We start from the raw sequence: 23462 nt of genomic DNA on the forward strand, positions 1-23462 counted from the left end.
TGGTGTGTGTGTGTGTGTGTGTGTGTGTGTGTGTGTGTGTGTGTGTGTGTGTATGCTTCTGTGTGTATGAGTCTAAGCCCATGCATTAGTGTGTTACCTGTGCAGGCGCAGTCTGTCAGAGGTGTAGAGGAGGTACTCTGACACGTTGCGCCCGGTGATGTCCACCAGAATGTCCCCAGTGACCACCTTCATAAGGGGCGGCCGCCCCCCCACCCCGCTGGGGCAGGAGAAGCCCGTCCCCTGCATGGAGCAGATACAACGAACCGGCTCCCGGATAGACAGAGGCAAGGTGGGGGGAGAGGTCACTGTTTCTGAGGACACACACAGTACAGGGGGCAGGATTAGGGGGGCTACTGTACAGGACAGTAGAGTGAGTCAGCCTTGTTTCAACCAGAATGGCCCATACAGGACTCTGTAGCTATAATTGTCAGACAAGACATCATAAAATAAAGTAATATAATGTGATAGTGTAATTAAATAATATATTGATATGACAGCTAAAACATTTGCCTACATACAATACATATAAAGTAGCAAACATATCCTTTATCCTTTACCACCTGAGCCTGGCAGAGACTTACCCCGGACAGTGGTAAGAGTGGCAGCAGTGAAGTTCCACAGTCTATCCTCAAAGCGAGGGTCGGGGTCATCTGAGGGGGCTGGCGAGGGGGGAGGGGGTACGAAGTTGGACAGGGGCACTCCCTGGGTGAAGGAATCCAGACACATGGAGTCAAAGTAGCGGGCAGCTAAGGTTTTGGAGTTGTTGGCGCTGGGGTTGAGCGTCTGTGCCAGCTGGTCCAGGGTGCTGTTGAAGGGCGTTTTGAGGACGCAGGTGGCGCCCACACCAGAAGGCAGACGGAGCGTGTTGGCGATCTTCTGAGGGCTGGCGTCTGGGGACAGTTTACTGCTGAGGAGAGGAAGAACAGGAGGCTGTTGTAAAGTTACAAACACCAGCTTTACAATATTGGTGGCCTGTAGATTTGGACTAATGATTTTATGCATTATGGGTGATAACTGAGATAAGATAAATGAAAGAATAATGCTAGTTGTCAGAAGGAATGATATTATTTGGGAAGTGTAAAAATGCATTTACATTGTGTATATGTTGTCATGATGGTAATGAGTGACATACGGCATCCTACTCCATGTCTGTCTGACCTGTACTGTGGGCGGTCTTCGTTGGCGTAGGGGATGAAGTTGCCACGAGGCTGGGTGTAGTTGTGGTACTGTGATGGAGACAAGACCAATGGTGGCAGATCTCCTGAAGAACACAAGAACAGAGATCACATAAAGACAACCTACAAACACTGACAAACAGCCAAGTCCAATTGAACTTCAACTGTAGCTAGTTGAACTTGTGAAAAACAGTACTTGTCTTTCTTACATTCACACATGCACTTGCTTTTTTTCTTCCTGGCTGATTCTGCTGAACGTGGCTATTTTGAAGAAGAGTCTACTTGCAATAACTGTTGTGGGTGTTTTTTTCCCTTCTAAACTTAGTTGAGTGCAGTGACTGTAAGTCGCTCTAGATAAGAAGTTCTGCTACATGACTAAAATATTAATGTAAAATATAAGTCAAGTTGTCCTCACCGATGGAAGGCACCGACAGGGCTACGGTCATGGCCACACAGACGAAGAACGCAGGCAGCAGGATCTGAGAGAAAAGACCCTTGGTGTTCCTCTTGGCACAGTGGAACCTCTTCACGATGAGGCCATGGAACTGACGTAGCCTCAGCCACCACCCCTCCAGCTTGACGCTGCCCTGGCCCTCCAGAACCACAGGCTGCTCAGGGCCAGAGGTCTCATCCGCTTCCGCTAGATATACAGAGACATTGAGAGTCAAAAATCATCTGACACAATGGAGTAACATTCCCTCGTTAGCTCATCCAACCACACTGTATTTCATTGCACCATGTCATTGGTTGATGTGGTAAAATATCATGTGTTCTTGTGTTCTTAATAGAGTTGAAAAGGGAGAGCATATTACTGGAAAATGTTCATCAGTAAACTACCAGAAATGTTGTAACTTTCAAGGAATATGTGGAATTTTATTAGATGACATCTTGTGGCCTTTTGGGTACTTCAGATTATCACAGGTGTCTGTAATTACTGTATCTTTGGCCCTCTGTGTGGCCTTAACACATGTCAAATATATATATATATAACAATCTAAGAAGATGATTTTTAAGGATTTTAAATGACAAACCTGAAAAAGATMATCCTAAATATAAACCATCAAGTTACCATTGGTGTTTAATATGAAGGTTTCAGCATGAAATACAATTTACATATTTTTTACACACTTTTATTTGTTTGACTCTGTCAATATGTCTTTTTTTGTGAATGTTTTGGCGATAAACTGGTGGCTATAGTGAAAAAAGACAATAGCTGGATAAGTTGCAGAGTTCATTGAAAATCATTTTCATTAATTAGTTATTTTCTCTTGAACCAAATGGTCTACAAGAAAGTCAAGGACAATATGGACACAGATATAAAAACAAAAACAATAATAGCTGTATATTAATTCAATTTTTAAGAAGTTATTCAAGTATACATTACCAAAATTACCATAGATTCTGGTAACTTTGGTAAATTACCAGTAGCTTTTAACCCAAGTTCTTAATAACCTCCCTGGTTAAATATAATGAAGGTAATAATGTTTTTCAATGAGTTACACCCTCTCTATCTTATTCAGTCTATCGTATGACATAACAGTGGTACGCTACTCAGTCTAAGGGATTATGAGGGCTGGGATGGATCCTCTCTTACCCGTCAGGCTGGTAGAGTCAGGGTCTTGTCCGTTGTCGAAGAGGGGGCAGTAGTCTCCGTAGAAGTCTGTGTAGAGCCCCCCCTCGTCCCCCCGCACGGACCCCAGGGAGGAGGAGGAGCGCAGGGACGACTGACTCTGGCTGAGCCTGGAGCAGTTTACCAGGTTACTGAGCTCTACCCCTGGTCTCAGTACACTGCTGCTGCCTCCTGCAGGAGCCCCCGGCCCCGGGCCATCACCCTGCGGATAGGGATAAAGTAAAATAAATAAGCATTTTCTGAACCAGAACGGCCAATAGAGCAGGAGCCTATTTCATGTTTCTGTAACGTGGGGCAGCTTGATGTACAAGTACACCCCCTGGACAGGACACAAGTCTATCGAAGGGATGAGGGATGGGTAAGATAGACAAATCAATTAATTCATTAGTCATTCAAGGGTGTCTCTATCAATTAGAAAATGTTGGAATATTTTTAAATAAAATAAAAATGTGGGGTGATATTCTGGATCACTAGATATCTGAATTAGTTAAAGTATATTAAAAATGTTCTGTTTTGCAACCATCAAGTAATTGATTCTGAAAAAAATAGTGTTGAACTCATCCCTACCTGCGGCCCTCCAGGGGCCCCCAGACCCACCACCGCAGCAGCAGGCTTCCCCACTGAGCTACCGCCCGGGGAATCCTTCATGTCTGGGAGGAGAGAGCGATCATGATTAACATTTAAAGAGAGTTGTAACACCAACACTAAAGACCAAATACACTATAGATACAAAAGTATGTGGACACCCCTTCAAATTAGTGGATTCAGCTATTTCAGCCCCATCCGTTGCTGACAGGTGTATGAAATCGAGCACACAACCATGCCATGCAATCTCCATGACAGTAGAATTGTCTTACTGAAGAGCTCAGTGACTTTCAACGTACAGTTGAAGTCGGAAGTTTACATACACTTAGGTTGGAGTCATTAAAACTCATTTTTCAACCACTCCACAAATTTATGGTTAACAAACTATAGTTTTGGCAAGTCGGTTAGGACATCTACTTTGTGCATGACACAAGTAATTTTTCCAACAATTGTTATAATTCACTGTATCACAATTCCAGTGGGTCAGAAGTTAACATACACTAAGTTGACTGTGCCTTTAAACAACAAATTCCAGAAAATGAAGCTTCTGATAGGCTAATTGACATAATTTGAGTCAATTGGAGGTGTACCCGTGGATGTATTTCAAGGCCTACCTTCAAACTGAGTGCCTCTTTGCTTGACATCATGGGAAAATCCAAACAAATCATCCAAGACTTCAGAAATAAATTGTAGACCTCCACAAGTCTGGTTCATCCTTGGGAGCAATTTCCAAATGCCTGAAGGTACCACGTTCATCGGTACAAACAATAGTATGCAAGTATAAACACCATGGGACCACGCAGCCGTCATACCGCTCAGGAAGGAGACGCGTTCTGTCTCCTAGAGATTAACGTACTTTGGTGCGAAAAGTGCAAATAAATCCCAGAACAACAGCAAAGGACCTTGTGAAGATGCTGGAGAAAACAGGTACAAAAGTATCTATATCCACAGTAAAACGAGTCCTATATCAGCAAGGAAGAAGCCACTGCTCCAAAACCGCCATAAAAAAGCCAGACTACAGTTTGCAACTGCACATGGGGACAAAGATTGTACTTTTTGGAGAAATGTCCTCTGGTCTGATGAAACAAATGACCATTGTTATGTTTGGAGGAAAAAGGGGGAGGCTTGCAAGACGAAGATCACCATCCAAACCGTGAAGCACTCATGTTGTGAGGGTGCTTTGTTGCAGTAGGGACTGGTGCACTTCACAAAATAGATGGCATCATGAGAAAGGAAAATTATGTGGATATTTTGAAGCAGCATCTCAAGACATCAGTCAGGAAGTTAAAGCTTGGTCGCAAACGGGTCTTCCAAATGGACAATGACCCCAAACATACTTCCAAAGTTGTGGCAAAATGGCATAAAAACAACAAAGTCAAGGTATTGGAGTGGCCATCACAAAGCCCTGATCTCAATCTTATAGAAAATGTGTGGGCAGAACTGAAAAAGTGTGTGCGAGCAAGGAGTCTTACAAACCTGACTCAGTTACACCAGCTCTGTCAGGAGGAATGGGCCAAAATTCACCCAACTTATTATGGGAAGCTTGTGGAAGGCTACCCGAAACATTTGACCCAAGTTAACAATTTAAAGGCAATGCTACCAAATTATAATTGAATGTATGTAAACTTCTGACCCACTGGGAATGTGATGAAAGAAATAAAAGCTGAAATAAATCATTCTCTCTAAAATGATTCTGACATTTCACATTCTTAAAATAAAGTGGTGATCCTAACTGACCTAAAACAGGGAATTTTTACTGGGATTAAATGTCAGGAATTGTGAAGAGCTGAGTTTAAATGTATTTGGCTAAGGTGTATGTAAACTTACGACTTCAACTGTACCATCATAAGAAACCACTTTCCAACAAGTCAGTTTGTCAAATTTCTGACCTGCTAGAGCTGCCCCGGTCAYCTGTAAGTGCTCTTATTGTGAAGTGGGAACGTCTAGGAGCAACAACAGCTCAGAAGTGAAGTGGTAGGTCACACAAAATCAAAGTGCCATAGCGCGTATCGCATAAAAATCATCTGTCCTCGGTTGCAACACTCACTACCAAGTTCCAAACTTCCTCTGAAAGCAACATCAGCACAAGAACTGTTTGTCGGGAGCTTCATGAAATGGGTTTCCATGGCCGAGCAGCCACACACAAGACTAAGATCACTATGCGCAATGCCAAGCATGGGCTGGAGTGGTATAAAACTTGCCGCCATTGGACTCTGGAGCAGTGGAAACGTGTTCTCTGTAGTGATTAATCACGCTTCGCCATCTGGCAGTCCGACGGATGAATCTGGGTTTGTCGGATGCCCGGAGAACACTACCTGCCCCAATGCATAGTGCCAACTGTAAAGTTTGGTGGAGGAGGAATAATGGTTTGGGGCTGTTTTTCATGGTTCGGGTTAGGCCGCTTTGTTCCAGTGTAGGCAAATCTTAACGCTACAGCATACAATGACATTCTAGCCGATTCTGTGTTTCCAACTTTGTGGCAACAGTTTGGGGAAGGCCCTTTTCTGTTTCAGCATGACAATTCCCCCGTGCACAAAGCGAGGTTCATACAGAAATGGTTTGTCGAGATCCGTGTGGAAGAACTTGACTGGCCTGCACAGAGCCCTGACCTCAACCCAGTCGAACACCTTTGGGATGAATTGGAATGCCGACTGCGAGCCACCTAATCATCCAACATCAGTGCCCAACCTCACTAATGTGCTTGTGGCTGAATGGAAGAAAGTCCCCGTAGCAATGTTCCAACATCTAGTGGAAAGCCTTCCCAGAAAAGTGGAGGCTGTTATAGCAGCAAAGGGCGGACCAACTCCATATTAATGCCATGATTTTGGAATGAGATGTTCCACGAGCAAGTGTTGACATACTTCTGGTCATGTAGTGTAGATAACTTGTGAAAAGTCTATATCAGCATTTAACATCCGGCAACTCAGACACTGCACTGCATGCTCAGCAGAAAGGAAATTCATGTAATTAATGTCCTTCTATAAACAACTTTATTGATCCGTGTAGCCGCAGACAGACACACTGGGATTTGGTCTCATAGAATCACTAGAATGGGAATCCCTATTCAAGTCAATGATACCATAATGAGTGGATTGGATTGGCAGCCATTTTGAATGTGCTCACCAGCATCACTGTTCTCCAGGGACTGGTCCTCCTCTGACACCTTGAGGAAGACCTCCTCCAGAGTGGTGTCCATCACCCCGAAGCTGGTCAGAGCCAGGTGGTCCAGATTCTGCTCTAACGCCTGGGAATAGGGAATATGGGCTGTGGTTAAAAGTAGTGCACTATAAAGGGAATAGGGTGCCATTTGGAACCCTCCCTTTCTGTGTCTGAGTGAGTACCTGTCTGTTTGTCTCTCTCTATTTGACTTTGTGCCTCTAGGTCTGTGTTTGTGTCTGGGTCGAAGTGTGTACCTGAAAGAGCCTCTCGAAGCATCCCTTCTTGACAGCCTCCGAAGGCAGCACGTAGGACAGCTCAGTGTTAGAGTCAGACACCAGCAGGCAGGACCCCACGAACTGACGGATGAACTTGGTGACCCGAGCCTCCGAGCAGGGAGACAGGGAGGAGGGGGACAGGGAGGAGGAGGGAGACAGGGAGGAGGAGGAGCAGGGAGACAGGAAGAATGGAGGCTGGGTGACCTGGTCTGGAGGCACAAACACACAGCATTATGGATGGAGGGAGGACAAGGAGAATAAAACACACAGCATTATGGATGGAGGGAGGACAAGGAGAATAAGGAGGCAGCAGGAAAAGTATAGGGCAGAGAGACTTTCGTGGCAAAATATGTACAAGCAATAGGGGAGAGTGGGGTAAGTTGAGCCGACGGGGTAAGTTGAACCACCCTTGTTTCTAGGAAACCATACACAAAATTAATAATTTAGGATGAGGTCATCATTTCATYGAGTCTATGAAGGAAGAAACCACTTGGGAAAAGTGGTAAGTAAGTTAGGTCCAAAAAATTGTCAAAATAGTTATTGTGTTAGAGGTTTCATGATGCTTGTATCTAAACCAAAGTAGATACTTTTTATTCTATACACCAGTTGGGGTCTCTATAAGCTCCAATATGAGGTCCTAAACCTAGCGTGAGAGTGCATCCTTGTAGCTCTGTGGGCTAATACAGTCAAACTGTTTGCATTAGAGTAAGTTGAGCCATTGGCCATGGGGCAAGTTGAGGCATTGGCAAGATAGAGCAAATTTAAGTGTTTTCTTCACAGGCGTAATGCAAAGTATTATTGCTGGGATATGATGTATCAACGGGGCCTGGCCTATGCTAAGAGTGTAAAAAAAAAGCACAACATGGTTGTGATTGTGTTGATTTGTGTTTGGGAAATAAACATAGACATGGTTTAAAAAGGTAATGGTAATATTTCATTCAGTACAGAAATTTGTAGTCGGCTAAACTTATCCTGTCCAGCGCACATACCTGGGGTAAGTTGTGCCTAGAGACAATTTATTTGGGAAAAGCTATGTTTTCAAAACTGTAATGTTTACATGAATTATGATTATTTCCAGGGATACACAACATCCTGAAATATATGTAGATATTTTTGTTAGAAAGAATACTAAACTCAGCAAAAAAAGAAACGTCCCTTTTTCAGGACCCTGTCTTTCAAATATAATTCAAATCAAAATAAAATCCAAATAACTTCACAGATCTTCATTGTAAAGGGTTTTAACACTGTTCCCCATGCTTGTTCAATGAACCATAAACAATTAATGAACATGCACCTGTGGAACGGTCGTTAAGACACTAACAGCTTACAGACGGTAGGCAATTAAGGTCACAGTTATGAAAACTTAGGACACTAAAGAGGTATTTCTACTGACTCTGAAAAACACCAGAGAAAGATGTCCAGGGTCTCTGCTCATCTGCGTAATCGTGCCTTGGGCATGCTGCAAGGAGGCATGAGGACTGCAGATGTTGCCAGGGCAATAAATTGCAATGTCCGTATTGTGAGTCGCCTAAAACAGCACTACAGGGAGACAGCTCGGACAGATGATCGTCCTCGCAGTGGCCGACCACGTGTAACAGCACCTGCACAGGATCGGTACATCCGAACATCACACCTGCGGAACAGGTACAGGTTGGCAACAACAACTGCCCAAGTTACACCAGGAACACACAATCCCTCCATCAGTGCTCAGACGGTCCGCAATAGGCAGAGATAGGTTGTACTGAGGGCTTGTAGGCCTGTTGTAAGGCAGGTCCTCACCAGACATCAGAGGCAACAACGTCGCCTATGGTCACAAACCCACCGTCGCTGGACCAGACAGGACTGGCAAAAAGTGCTCTTCACTGACGAGTCGCGGTTTTGTCTCACCAGGGGTGATGGTCGGATTCGCGTTTATCGTTGAAGGAATGAGCGTTACACCGAAGCCTGTACTCTGGAGTGGGATCGATTGAGGTGGAGGGTCCGTCGTGGTCTGGGGCGGTGTGTCACAACCTCATCGGACTGAGCTTGTTGTCATTGCAGGCCATCTCAACGATGTGCGTTACAGGGAAGACATCCTCCTCCCTCATGTGGTACCCTTCCTGCAGGCTCATCCTGACATGAACCTCCAGCATGACAATGCCATCAGCCATACTGCTCGTTCTGTGCGTGATTTCCTGCAAGACAGGAATGTCAGTGTTCTGCCATGGCCAGTGAAGAGCCCGTATCTCAATCCCATTGAGCACGTCTGGGACCTGTTGGATCTGAGGGCTAGGGCCATTCCCCCCAGAAATGTCCGGGAACTTGCAGGTTCCTTGGTGGAAGAGTGGGGTAACATCTCACAGCAAGAACTGGCACATCTGGTGCAGTCCATGAGGAGGAGATGCACTGCAGTACTTAATACAGCTGGTGGCCACACCAGATACTGACTGTTACTTTTGATTTTGACCCCCCCTTTGTTCAGGGACACATTATTCAATTTCTGTTAGTCACATGTCTGTGGAACTTGTTCAGTTTATGTCTCAGTTGTTGAATCTTGTTATGTTCATACAAATATTTACACATGTTAATAAGTGTGTTGAAAATAAACACAGTTGACAGTGAGAGGACGTTTCTTTTTTTGCTTTTTTTTTGTTTATTTTTCTCTTGGCGGAGTGATGCCGAATGTAAAAACAATGTCTCAAGTTACCCCACTGTCCCCTAAATGTACAACGACTTGGATAGAGAAAGTGAATATGTCTGACAGCTGGTGAGAAAATACAAAAGACACACACACACACGAGGAAAGAAAGACCCACCGCCGCTCTCACTCTGTTTCTTGACCAGGGTGAGTTTGTAGCCGTCTCCGTAGGTGCTCTTGAGAAAGAGTGGGGAGCCGCAGCACTTGAGTTTTCCATGGGAGATGATGGCTATGCGGTCTCCTAACAGGTCAGCCTCATCCATGTGGTGGGTGGACAGCAGGATGGTGCGGCCTTGAAACACAGTTTWAAAAAAAATATACTTTCAATATACATCAAAATGTGTCAATGCATCATTTTGTGAGTGTTAGTGTGAGAAGTTTTGACAGGACCTTATGGTAGTAGTGCACTCTATAGGGAACAGGGTGACACTAGGTCAAAAGTAGAGCACTCTATAGGGAACAGGGTGACACTAGGTCAAAAGTAGAGCACTGTATAGGGAACAGGGTTACACTAGGTCAAAAGTAGAGCACTGTATAGGGAACAGGGTTACACTAGGTCAAAAGTAGTGCACTGTATTAGAGAAGCAGGGTTACACTAGGTCAAAAGTAGAGCACTGTATAGGGAACAGGGTTACACTAGGTCAAAAGTAGAGCACTGTATAGGGAACAGGGTTACACTAGGTAAAAAGTAATACACTGTAGTGTGTGAGGTTTACCCATGTCTCACCCTGTTGTGAGTGCTAGTGTGTGAGGGTTAGGGTTAATGTGTGCGGTTGACCCATGTCTCACCCTGTTTGTACTTGAGGATGAGGTCCCAGATGGCTCTGCGTGCGTAAGGGTCTACCCCCGCCGTGGGCTCATCCAGGATGACTGCCCGGGAGCCGCCCACAAACGCTATGGCTACGGACAGTTTCCGTTTCATTCCTCCAGACAGAGTCTGCACCAGGCTGTGCCGTTTATTATTCAGCTCCAGATCCTCGATCATCCTGACAACACACACACAGCACCTTGAAATGTACATTATTTTGAGATATGGATAGGTATGATTAGTTATCACTGCTGGCTCCTGTAATTCATAGGCAAAATTACCATGGGGGATGTCAGGGTGGGGGGGCACCCTGGAGGTCAGTGGCTCCCCAGGTAGCATATGAACATGTCATAAGCAATACCGAAATTTGCTTTAAAACTGCAACATTTTCTCTCATCCTCATGGCAAAATGTGAAGAATAGCATGAGATGAGCTATGAAAAGCACATTGTTCTTACTTCCCCATGGCAAAATGTGTAGAATTGCAGGAAATTAGCTTTAAAACGGCAAAATGTATCTCAGTCTCATGACAAAATGTGTAGAATAAGTTTGCTGAAGGTAGGTGCTCCGGGGCCCCAAATGCGTCTCCCCTGCTCAGCTGCACCATCTATTCAAGCCCCTCCCCCACTAATGAATGTCAGGGGTGGTACGAGGGGGGTTTGGCACAAGACCCCCATGAAATATGATTGGCCACCTTTGGTGCCCCCCCCCCGGTCTTATCAGGTCAGATGGCTGTCAATCATTCTATTTTTTCCGCTGGCTGGAATATTTTTGGGGGGGCTGCTCCATCGAGTTTAACGATTTACCCTGGCAGGGTAAAACGAACGCACCAAAACAGTATTACATCATCTGTGCTTCTGTCATTAGAAGAAACACTTTCAGAATGACCGAGTGGAAGCTGACAGAATACGGTCGGGAGACAGACTCAGAAGTTGGGATAAACATTCAACGACACACGCATCAGTCTTTGTCCATGGTATGTTCACACTCAATTATTATAGAAAAAAAAGTGGACTGGGCACAAGGTAGGCGAACTCCAAATATAAAACAACTCTTCATCTTTTGTGTCTTCTTAATATTTGCCTTGAAATAATGATGTGATGACTTATTCTTCCACTTATATTTCAAAATACCCTTCCATATACCCCTCAAAATAACCATCAAGAGAGGCATAATAAGTCATGTCAAACTGTGTAGAATTGCAGGAAATGCGTTTTAAAATGTCTCCCAATATTACGGGGTAGGACCCCTGGACCCCCGTCTACTGTTCATCCCCCCCAAATTCTACACCACAATTTCGACCTTGCTGTAACTATATATACCATTTCGACCCTTCAATATGAAGATGTGAGCTTTTATCCTAATCTATCTAATGCCATGTTGATAGTTTAACACCTTAGGGTCTTTAATTTGGTTAAACCATAAAAATGGGATGTGATATACTTGTCCATCTCCTTGCGGATGTCCTCCTCGGCCATGCCTTTGAGTTTGGAGTAGAACCACAGGTGCTCCTCCACGCTGAGCTTGTCAAAGAGCACGTTGTGCTGCGGACACATGCCCAGGTTCTGCCTGATCCGCTCCATGTCAGTACGGATGTCATGGCCGTAGATGGTGGCTGAGCCCGAGGTGGGCGGGAACAGACCTGTCAGAATAGACCTGGGGACGGTAGCAGAAAACGAATGGTAGTTATTGATAGGGTTAATTATAGAGGGAAGAAATGGACACAGAAAACAAATGTAACAATGTATTTGAAGGCCATTTTGTGGACGTTATGGGGATGTTATGGGAATGTTATGGGAATGTTATGGGAAGATTATGGGAAAGTTATGGTGATGTTATAGACAACATTATGTATGGCCTGTTTATAATTCATCATTACATGAAAATCTTTTAAAAATAGCGGTTGAAGAATACCCCTTCAAACACAGTCTTACCAAAACATACAACACAAACCTCTCTGTCTCCTTCTGTGAATCCACACGTAAACACAACACAACAACAGAAATGACTGGAACCCTCTAACACACGTGGGCACATTCCCATTCATCTCTCTCACATGGTGGTTGTCTTGCCGGCTCCGTTGTGGCCCAGGAAGGAAACCACCTGGTTCTCATGAAGGTTGAGGCTCAGCTTGTTGAGAGCCAGCTTATTGCCCGTCTTGTACACCTTGGTCAGCTTGTCTATACACACCACCAGGGGCAGGTGGCTGGGCTCCTCTTCCATACCACGCATCTCCTCTGGAGGGAGATAGAAAGAGAGAGATAATATGCCATTTGAAATGTGTCTATTCGTTTGAAACTGTACTGTTTACTGTTAATTTTTGATTGATTATTTCACTTTTGCTTATTATATTTTTCACTTGCTTTGGAAATGTAAACATATGTTTCCCACGCCAATAAAGCCCTTAAATTGAATTGAATTGAGAGAGAGAGAGAGAGAGAGAGAGAGAGAGAGAGAGAGAGAGAGAGAGAGGCATTGTCACAGAACATTGGCAGAACCTGAACCTATTTGAGATTCACACGTGTAAAATTATAATTTTTTGGGGGTTCATGCAGTAAACCACTGACAGAGGTGACAACAGATTAGAACAGATATACTCTTGTTCCTAAAAGTTCAATACAAACATCTGGTAGGGCTTACCACATCGCCGGTTGTCAGAGGTTAGGCTGCAGCTTGGCTTACCAGATCGCCGGTGTTCCATGGCACACGCCTGGTCCTCTTCCATGACACTCAGCCTGGCTGCTCCTCCCCAAGGCCACTCCCACGTCTCCACACGCCCACTGCCCAGCCAATAGGACTTCTGCAGGGGGAAGTACCACGGCCGGGGCAGCCCATACATCCCTGGAGGACAGAGACCACAGCAGACCACTACTTTGACCAGGACCCATAAGGAATAGAACTCGCCTGCTTGCAATACTTAACTCTGCCATAGCTTGTTGGCCAAAGCCTATGGGAAAATGAATGCTTTTTTTGTAGGGTTTTGGGATYAACACTGAAAATAAGATCTGTGGAAAACACAGGCTTAGCAGATCTTATACAATTTATTCTATGAGATAGCTGATAAAGATTAACTTCACRTTTTGTTAATTTTGAAGCATTTATGTTATCAAAACATAAATGGGCTCCTGAGTGGTGCAGCGGTCTAAGGCAGTGCATCTCAGTGCTAGAGGCGTCACTACAGACACCCTGCTTCCATTCCAGGCTGTATCACATCCGGCCGTGATTGGGAGTCCCACAGGGCGGTGCACAATTGGCCCTGCGTTGTCCGGGTTTGGCCGGTGTAGGCCGTCATTGTAAATAAGAATTTGTTCTTAACTGACTTGCCTAATTAAATAAATCTTTAAAAAGAAAAATAAGCATGTAAAACACAAAGGCTTCATCATTCATTAAGGTCATGTTAACTGACTGATATTATCTCATAGAACAAAACGTATAAGARCTCCTTAGCCTGTGTTAACCTCAGACCTTATTTTTATCCCAAAACCCAATTTTGTCCCCAATGATTTCCCAAATAGGAATGGCTGAACGAACCAGAGTTAACACATTTTTTGTTTTAAGCCTGTCGCATGCTTCCCGGTCAAAACAGTTCACACAAATATTATGGAAAAAATGTGTGACGTTTTAGTTAGTTTTGGTGTTCGGCAGGGTTTTATCGGCTGTTCACGCACATAAAATGTTTTCTTGAGGCAAGTCGAAGTTCGGTAGCTGAAGTCTAAGCCCCTTTGTCTGTGATTGYTCAACAGTAGGGGTGGGAACTAAGGACGGTATTTGCTGTCATTCAACAAGAGAGACGAGAGAGAGCAGTAGCAGCTAGGTAGCAGCTACTGTCTGCACTACACTACTAGTTTTCATGCACATGTTTTCACTTGAGAAATACTGCACTAAACATCTTAGCTAGACGTAAAATTGTGCGACTAAAAACTGCAAAAATAGCCAAATACAATACATATTTCTTGATTTATCTTAGATTGATTCTGACTATTTTGAGGAAGTGTTATGGCTATGTTGTTACTACGGTGGCTCAAGCGGGACAAACAACAGTGCCTACAAAATTGACGCCATTACTATTGTTCTCTATAGGATTCCATTTGGGATTCATACCAATTACTTCCATAAACATAAGTGACAAAACAGGAACATAAAAGGTGAAGTATTTAAGTGAGCAGGCAAAGACTTGGTTGTTTACCTGGATGCACAGCTTCTATGTACCAGGTGAGTACTCCATACACACTGGCATCGATGATGAGCATCATCATGGACAGACCAAGGTTAAAGTCATCGCCCTCTACAGGCGACTGGTTGATGGTGCGCCACTGCATGCCAACTCCTGACACCTCATACAGGGCAAAGTACTTAGAGCCCAGGCCGAACGCTGTGGTCGACATCAGAGACTGGAGAGAGAGGAGAGAATGAGAATAAAGACAACAGACAACGTGTTAAGAGCTATTGACATGTGTGAAGATCTTTCCAGAACTCACTGATTCAGACTGGTCAGAGAATATCATTGAATTAATCAATTCACGACTCTTGTCACTTTGTTTGAATCCTTCGTAGCTTTTACATTATGATATGCCTATACACACCTGGAAGCAGGCCATCTGACACAGTGAAAGAGAAAAATAACTCAATCTAGCCATGAGCCCTTGAGGGCCGTTTCTCTCATTGAATTTGTCCAAACACAGGCTAAACATGGGCACAGTACGTYACTAACAAAGAATGAATAAAGTATGAGAGAGCTTCCGAAAAGAGAACAGAGGCCAAGACTTACAGCAATGCACTTCTCAAAGGCGGTGATCTTGTCATGGGCCACCTCCTCCCTGATGGCCACGTACATGTAGGGGACGTAGCTTAGGAAGTAGATTATCCCGCCACAGGCAGACGCCAGCTTGGCCTTGGAGTAGATCACGGACACCAGGAAACTGACATAAACAGACAGGACACAGACAGACAAACAAGAGTAAAATACTGTAAGCATGTTGTGTGTGTTCCAAATGGCACCCTATTCCCTATATAATGTCATACTTTTTACCAGAGCCCAATGGACCCTGGTCAAAAGTAGTGCACTATAAAGGGAATAGGGTGCCATTTGTAAGACAACCTAACCATATTCAGATCATGCACATTTCCCTGGAATGTCTAGCAAAGGAGCTGAGTCACTGTCTGTTTGATACATTAAGGACATAGCATTTCGAAGTAACACGTTCCTCACAAAATAGAAGTCGAAGGTTGACAAGTGAAACTGAGTGTTACCGCTTTTATAAAATCAGCCGCTAAATATCAGGGTGACTCATGTTTCATTAGATCTCTAACATCATCAATGTGTGTGCAGTCACTGCTGCTCTGACATCACAGAGTGAAAGAGAGATGAGAGAATCAACTAGATGTTGGAACATTGCTGCAGGGACTTGCTTCCATTCAGCACAAGAGCATTAGTGAGGTCGGGCACTGATGTTGGGGGATTAGGTATGACTTGCAGTTGGCATTCCAATTCATCCCAAAGGTGTTCAATGGGGTTGAGGTTAGGGCTCTGTGCAGGCAGGTTAAGTTCTTTCACACCGATCTCAACAAACCTTTTCTGTATGGACCTCGCTTTGTGCACATGGGCATTTTCATGCTGAAATAGGAAAGGGCCTTCCCCAAACTGTTGTCACAAAGTTGGAAGCACAGAARTGTCTAGAATGCCATTGTAAGCTATATCGTTAAGATGTATCTTCCCTGGAACTAAGGGGACATGAAAAACAGCCCCAGACCATTATTCCTCCTCCACCAAACTTTACAGTTGGCACTATGCATTGGAGCAGGTAGCGTTATCCTAGCATCTGCCAAACCCAGCTTCGTCCGTCGGACTGCCAGATGGTGAAGCGTGATTCATCGCTCCAGAGAACGTGTTTACACTGCTCCAGAGACCAATAGCGGCAAGCCTTATACCCCTCCAGCCGACACTTGGCATTCCGCATGGTGATCTTAGGCTTGTGTGCGGCTGCTCGGCCATGGAATCCCATTTCATGAAGCTCCCGACAAAATGTTATTGTGCTGACATTGCTTCCAGAGGCAGTTTGGAACTTGGTAGTGAGTGGTGTAACCGAGGACAGACGATTTTTACTCGCTACACGCTTCACCACTCGGCGGTACCATTCTGTGGGCTTGTGTGGCCTACCACTTTGCGGCTAAACCGTTGTTGCTCCTAGACTTTTCCACTTAACAATAACAGCACTTACAATTGACCGGGTTCGCTCTAGCAGGGCAAAGACTTCACAAACTTACTTGTTGGAAAGGTGGCATCCTATGACAGTGCCACATTGTAAGTCACTGATCTCTTCAGTAAGGCCATTATACTGCCAATGTTTGTCTATGGAGATTGCATGGCTGTGTGCTCGATTTTATACACCTGTCAGCAACGGGTGTGGCTGAAATAGCCGAGTCCACTCATTTGAAGGGGTGTCGACATACTTCTGTATATACAGTGCATTCGGAAAGTATTCAGACCCCTTGACTTTTTTCACATTTTGTTACATTACAACCTTATTCAGATTACATAAAACATTTCCTCATCAATCTACACACAATAACCCATAATGGCAAAGCAAAAAACTTTTACATTTTTGCAAACTCATGAAAAATAAGACAGGTGTGTGCCTTTCCAAATCATGTCCAGTCAATTGAATTTACCACAGGTGGACTCCAATCAAGTTGTAGAAACATCTCAAGGATGATCAATGGAAACAGGATGCACCTGAGCTCAATTTCAAGTCTCATAGCAAAGGGTGTGAATACTTATGTAAATAAGGTATTTCTGGGGGGTTTTAAACCCCTTTTTGCTTCGTCATTATGGGGTATTGTGTGTAGATTGATGAGGAACACGTTTTATTTGATCAATTTTAGAATAAGGCTGTAGCATAACAAAATGTGGAAAAAATATTGTCAGGCAAAGTGATGCACTATATCTCTATATGAAGGCTTGCTTGGCTCAATATGTGATGATGACTAATTTGAGTTTATGACCATATCAGCTATTGATATTTTTWATTATTTGTTAAGAAGGGCCCCTCGACGGAGCCCCGCCCCCTCTGTACTGAGATCCGAGCTCAGCGTAGGCCTCTCCTACTATTTTGGGTGTATGTCCACTCATGCTTTTTACTAGACTAACATCAGAGCGGTAGTAGTGTCTTCATTACCAGAACATGATCGTTGCGATGGCGTAGATGGAGAGGAAGAGCCAGATGATGAAGATGTCACTGTGGAGGAGCACTCTGCCYTACTTCAAGATGGCCGTCAGGGCGGTCACGGAGATGGACAGCTGGACGAAGCCAGTGATGAACCAGGCCACCCAGTGGACCGCATTGTTCAGGCCCATCATCTTCATCACCTTCAGGCAGGCAGGGAGTACACAGGTTACCAGAAGAGGTTAATCCTCTTTTTTACAGTCTTACATGCACTTATATGAATGAGAATGTGATTTCAAACCACATATCAAACAAAATAATACAATTATGTAAATATTCTAAATATTCAGAAAAACATATCGTACAAATTTCAAGTTTGAGATTTTTATTTGATTGAAATCAGTATTTTTCCAACYGGGGGCAGAACAGAGGTAGTAAATATGAGCGACATCATTCTGCTACAGGTTGCCAAAGAGATGGCAGAGAGAAGATGGCATTAGTGATGCTGCTCCACTGTCACAGACAGACACAGGACAGGACTCTGAGATCCTAGTGTAGACAGCAGTGGGGGTTGGTGAAGGGATAACGGATCATAATATTGTCTGGAATGGAGTAAATGGAACGGTATTAAACGTGTGTTTGATACTGTGCAATTAATTCCATTTCAGCCATTATTATGAGCCTGTCCTCTAATTTAAAGTGCCAACAGCCACCACAGGTAGACATGTAAGCAGCTCACCTCTTTGAGCCGGTGCTCCTTCTCAGCCACAATGTGTTGGATCATCATGGCTACAGAGTACACCCAGGAGATCACCATGCACAGAGGCATCATGTGCTCYATCACAAACAGGAAGCTGTGGACCCATGACAGGAAGTTTGTTAATGACAAAGTATAGGTTAAAGCAGGGAGAAAAAAATACTACCAAAGGAATGYAACCATAGGGGAGAGTGAGGTAAGTTGAACCAAAGGGTCAGTTGAGCCACCCCTTGTTTCTAGGAAACCATACACAAAATGTATAATTTGACCAAATATTTAGGAAGAGGTCAGCATTTTTGTGTTAGAGGTTTCATGATGCTTGTATCTAAATCAAGGTAGATACTTTTAAGATTGTTCTATATATCAGTTGGGGTCTCTATAAGCTTCAATATGAGGTCCTAAKCCTAGCATGAAAGTGCATCCTTGTAGCTTTGGGGGCTAATATACACTGTCAAAAAACACCTATTTACTAATTATTATGAAATAACTGGTTCCACAGCCTGTTTATCGGTTACTCAACTTTTCGGTCCAAGTGTTACCTGAACTAACTTGTGTTATGCTGATAATAATAGTTGCCCACACTTAGGTCCAACTAGAGAAAACTTTGGCAAAAATTCTGTCAATTTAAAAGGATGGGTTTGCTCAACTTTCTCATATGTTTATTCAACAATACATTATTATTTGGCATCTTTAACTAATAGAGGACTGTGCAACTGGTTACACACATTGCTTTTAACTTACATGTTTGACACATATGATTCATTTGTGCATGTTCATTTATAAAGTAAATATTCTTCATCATGTCCTCACCTGGGATTTGAGCTCACAACCTCTTGGTTTCATGGCATGCCGATCTACCTGCTATGCCGATCTACCTGCTATGCCGATCTACCTGCTATGCCGATCTACCTGCTATGCCGATCTACCTGCTATGCCGATCTACCTGCTATGCCACCAAGGATGTGTCAATTATCAGTTAATTTGACTATTCTCTCATCATTAATTTGATTCACTTATTTAACGACGCAACGTTAAGTTTTTCTGTATAGTTGTCTAATGTTGGTGGGGCACTATGATAAATAATACCGTTTTTCTTGATTGTACTTTAGAAAATGCTGAGATTCACTTTGAAGTTCAAAGTGTACTGTGATTGAAATGTTCTCTGTGTGTATCAGATCGTATGTTTAGCATAATGCTGCTTTGTAATAACCTATCTTGGTTGGGTTCATGCGAGTGATGGATTGACTACACAAAGGAGTCTATCACTGATAAGCAATTTGGCAGTACGCCCAGAACATTGCTCTGGGAACTAGAAGGAGTGATACAATATCCCAGTTTCAAGGTAAGAAGCCTGGTGTGATGTCAGTCAGTCTCATACAGGAACCAACCATGTTTATATGACTTGTTTGTGTAGCAGTATAAATGGACTGAAAAGGGAAAGGCTCTTTCAGAGTTTCATCAGGCTTGTATTGAGTTAGTGAACCTCTCCGCCGTGATAATAAAGATTGATTCATTTACTTTGAGTTTGAGTCCTTAGTGATGAATTTCCACAACAATTCTGGGGTCACGAAACAGGATGTTTGATCTTTGACGTGATCCATCAGTGAAGGTCTGAGAGGGAACACCGGTGGCGCGTTCTTCAGAAGGCGTAAGAGGAAAATTCCTGTCTCACCAAAGAGGATGAGGACCCACCCGGACCAGACCTCCACTGTGGGAGGAAACACAACATCCACGAAACCTAGAAGGACAACTCAACTGATTTCAGTAAGTCAATTTAAATGAAGTAATGTTGTTTAAGAAGGGATCCAAGTTCTAAGAAAAACTAGGCGAAGGTTTGGTGAACCTTGTTTATAACGTTATATAGGCATTCGAGTGTGAAAACCTAAGCAAGTTCTGTATGAACTTCGTAAAGATGCAACAAGAAGCTAGAAATAGTGTATTGAGTGTGTGTGTGTACATTGTGTGCGCATGTCTGAATGAATACCTAAGAAAGTTCTGTGTGAACTGAACGAATGTTCTGTGTAGGAATTCTGTGTGAATGGTGTTTGAAGTGGGTGTGTAATTAGGAAGGAAATGTTTATGTGTGCATGTGAATGCCAAACCAAGTACTGTGTGGACTGCACAAAGTTCTGTGTGGACTTCGATTGATAACGTTATATAAGGCTTCTGTCCACCACCGCCGGCCATCTGATTTACCGGTAGAGAGGCATTGAGAGAACCATTAAAAAGTTTGAGCAAAAACATGATCATTGGTGCCTCTCAGGCTGATTGCGATGTGCTGATCGTTGCTGGTGGTGTGGATGTGAACACCTAAGAAAGTTCTGTGTGGACTTCGATTGATGACGTTATGTAGGGATTCTGTGTGATGTGAGGTGTGAAGATATTAAAGGAAAGATTACTATTACCGAATATGTTGCATGAATAGAACACTAGTGTGAAGGAGTTTGTGAAAAATATATATCTAAACCCCTGTATTATAAAAGAAAGAACGTATTTACAAAGACACAAAATACAACATTGATATTGACCATTAATGTGAACTTTGGGGCCCTGACAAAATGATGAGTCAGAATATTGTGGGGTGTTTGAACAAACAGTTAAATGGACTAAATGGACAAATGGAGCATTCACTTTAGATGGGACCCTCAGTACAGAGAGACTCGTAGAACCCACAGAAAAGTTGGAAGAGACAGAGAAGAGATACAGAAAAATAAAAGTTAAATTGGTTGATTTCCACAAGTGGGATATTGAAGGGCAAAACAGTGAAAGGATTAATGGTGAAGCAAGTAGACAAAGGAAAGGATTAATGGTGAAGCAAGTAGACAAAGTAAAGGATTAATGGTGAAGCAAGTAGACACCAGTAAAGGATTAATGGTGAAGCAAGTAGACAAAGGAAAGGATTAATGGTGAAGCAAGTAGACAAAGTAAAGGATTAATGGTGAAGCAAGTAGACAAAGGAAAGGAAACAGAAAAAAGTGAGAGAAGGACACAAGCAAAGAAAAAAAGAGAACAGCCTGTATTCAGTAATTCCAACAGCCCCATTGGGGGCACAGCCCTTACTGCAACCCCATCCACAGCTCCAAGGCCATAGGGGGACAAGATCAAGTGCCACCGCCCTACCAGTCACCTCAAACCACTCCACAGACACATTTTGGGAACTCCAGGCGACTGGATTGGATCTTGCAAGGCCACAGCGACACAGAAATCCACCCTTACGCTTTGAAGATTATTTAAACCATGATGGACGACCGCTGACCCCCATGCCACCCCTTCCACCAGCCACACAAGAGTATTCAATATACCCCTCATACAATACCCTAACCTACAGGAAGGAGCACCCATAACAGTGGAAATACTATGGGATGTGTATGAAATCAAGGCAACAGTAAAAGATGTCACTGATCCTGCTAAAGATGCAGTGAAATTTGAAGAAGAAGTACGAGCTYTAATAACAATGTACAATCCAACAACCAGAGAAATTGAAGAAATACTCTGCCACTGTCTGAAATTCAAGTGGATCCAGTGCAAAGGAGACTAGGACAGCAACGCAGCACGAGATGGGTGTGACAATCAGAACACACAGACTGGCAGAAAATCCACTCTACAACAATGAAAACTGATGAGACCGTTAAAGATGACCAAGAGTGGATGGAAAATATATTCCTTGCCTCTGACCAGGAATCATATACCAGTCTGCTGTGTCATGCTGGTGTCACTGGTTTACGCCAAGACCTAAAAACAGCTGTAACCACCACCTGTATAGGATGGGAAACAAAGACACTGGCTGATGTGAAACAACATATCAACCATACAGAAAGACAGATAAAAGCCAAGAATACAAAAGCTTGGGCTAAATTGCAAACGGCTCAGCTGATGTTCTACAGCAGAGCCGGAGGTCAAGGAAGAAGTTGAGGAAGAGGAACAGGTGGGGGACAAGAGAGAGGATGGGGAGAGGTGKAAACTCTGGACCCCCGGAAAGAAACGGTTAAAAGTGTTAAACCAGGACATTTTGCCAAAGACTGCTAAGAAAATGAAGACAGAAAGGAGTGGAATGGACCGCCCAGAAACGTGAGGGTAAATGACTCTTTAGGAGGTGGACAACAGGATGAGGTGGAAACAAAAGATGATGAAGAAGAAACACCCCTACAGATGTTACAACAACCTACTCTCTCAACAGAAAATTCACTGATTCACATTGAGATACTGGAAGAAAAAAAATCCATTCCTTAGAAGACACTGATGCAGCAGTCTCTGTCCTGAAGAAATCAGCCCTGAAACTCATTCCTTCGAAAAGAACAATGCAAAATTATAATGACACAAGGCGAGACCCAGATACGCTTTTGGTTCTGGGCAGACCGCTGGGACAGGATAGCCCCCAGGATAGCCCCCACCTCGTCCATCCGGCCTGGGTCCGGATGGACGAGGATGGGGGCTGTAGTGAACTGATGCTTCAGGTCCACAAAGGCTCTGTCAACAGCTGGGGACCAGATGAACGGTACCTTGGGAGAGGTGAGTGCAGAGAGGGGGGCTACCAGGGTGCTGTACCTTGAKTGAAATGGCGGTAGAAATTGGCAAACCCCAGGAAACATTGTAGCTGCACCCCGGATGTAGGTTGGGTCCAATCCACTACTGCTTTCACCTGGACATTTCCTTCAGCGATGACATATCCCAGAATGGAGATTGTAGAATGGTGGAACTCACACTTCTCCGCTTTCACAAATAGGCGCTGAAGGACTTGTCGAACATGGAGGACGTGTTCTTGGGCAGATCGGTTAAAAAAAAGGATATCGTCGAGGTAGATGAACACAAAATTATTTAACATGTCCCGGAGCACATCGTTTACCAGGGCCTGGAAGACAGCGGGGTATTAGTGAGACCAAACGGCATGACGAGGTACTCATATGTCCACAGGCAGTGTTGAAAGCGGTCTTCCACTCATCTCCTTCACGTATCCGAACCAGGTGGTAGGCATTACGAAGGTCCAGCTTGGAAAAGATGGTAGTCCCCTGGAGAGGTTCGAAAGCCGAGGAGAGGAGTGGTAGGGGGTAACGATTCTTGATAGTTATGTCATTAAGACCCCGGTAGTCAATGCACGGACGCAGGGTTTTGTCCTTCTTTTCCACAAAGAAAAACCCTGCACCGGCAGGGGATGCAGAAGGACGGATGCTTCCAGCAGCCAGAGAGTCCTCAATTGTCACGCCCTGGCCATAGAGAGGCTTTTATTCTCTATTTTG

The 23462-nt window shown here is 43.9% G+C and overlaps 1 protein-coding gene across 1 annotated transcript in view; it reads right to left on the bottom strand.

Moving 5' to 3' along the window:
* LOC111957580 (ATP-binding cassette sub-family A member 2-like) overlaps positions 1 to 23462 on the bottom strand; it is a gene marked incomplete at its 5' end in the record, with an annotated part of 78020 nt that overhangs the window by 18972 nt on the left and 35586 nt on the right. Inside the window, 17 exon segments of the mRNA XM_070436907.1 lie at positions 98 to 311; positions 582 to 907; positions 1159 to 1261; positions 1591 to 1815; positions 2770 to 3007; positions 3373 to 3455; positions 6514 to 6634; positions 6804 to 7033; positions 9620 to 9793; positions 10291 to 10487; positions 11752 to 11964; positions 12365 to 12545; positions 12991 to 13149; positions 14495 to 14699; positions 15077 to 15227; positions 17484 to 17674; positions 18211 to 18325. Of these exon segments, the coding sequence (XP_070293008.1) occupies positions 98 to 311; positions 582 to 907; positions 1159 to 1261; positions 1591 to 1815; positions 2770 to 3007; positions 3373 to 3455; positions 6514 to 6634; positions 6804 to 7033; positions 9620 to 9793; positions 10291 to 10487; positions 11752 to 11964; positions 12365 to 12545; positions 12991 to 13149; positions 14495 to 14699; positions 15077 to 15227; positions 17484 to 17674; positions 18211 to 18325 (3126 nt within the window).

The sequence above is a fragment of the Salvelinus sp. IW2-2015 genome, linkage group LG33 (assembly GCF_002910315.2).
Source record: "Salvelinus sp. IW2-2015 linkage group LG33, ASM291031v2, whole genome shotgun sequence".
NCBI lineage: Eukaryota > Metazoa > Chordata > Actinopteri > Salmoniformes > Salmonidae > Salvelinus > Salvelinus sp. IW2-2015.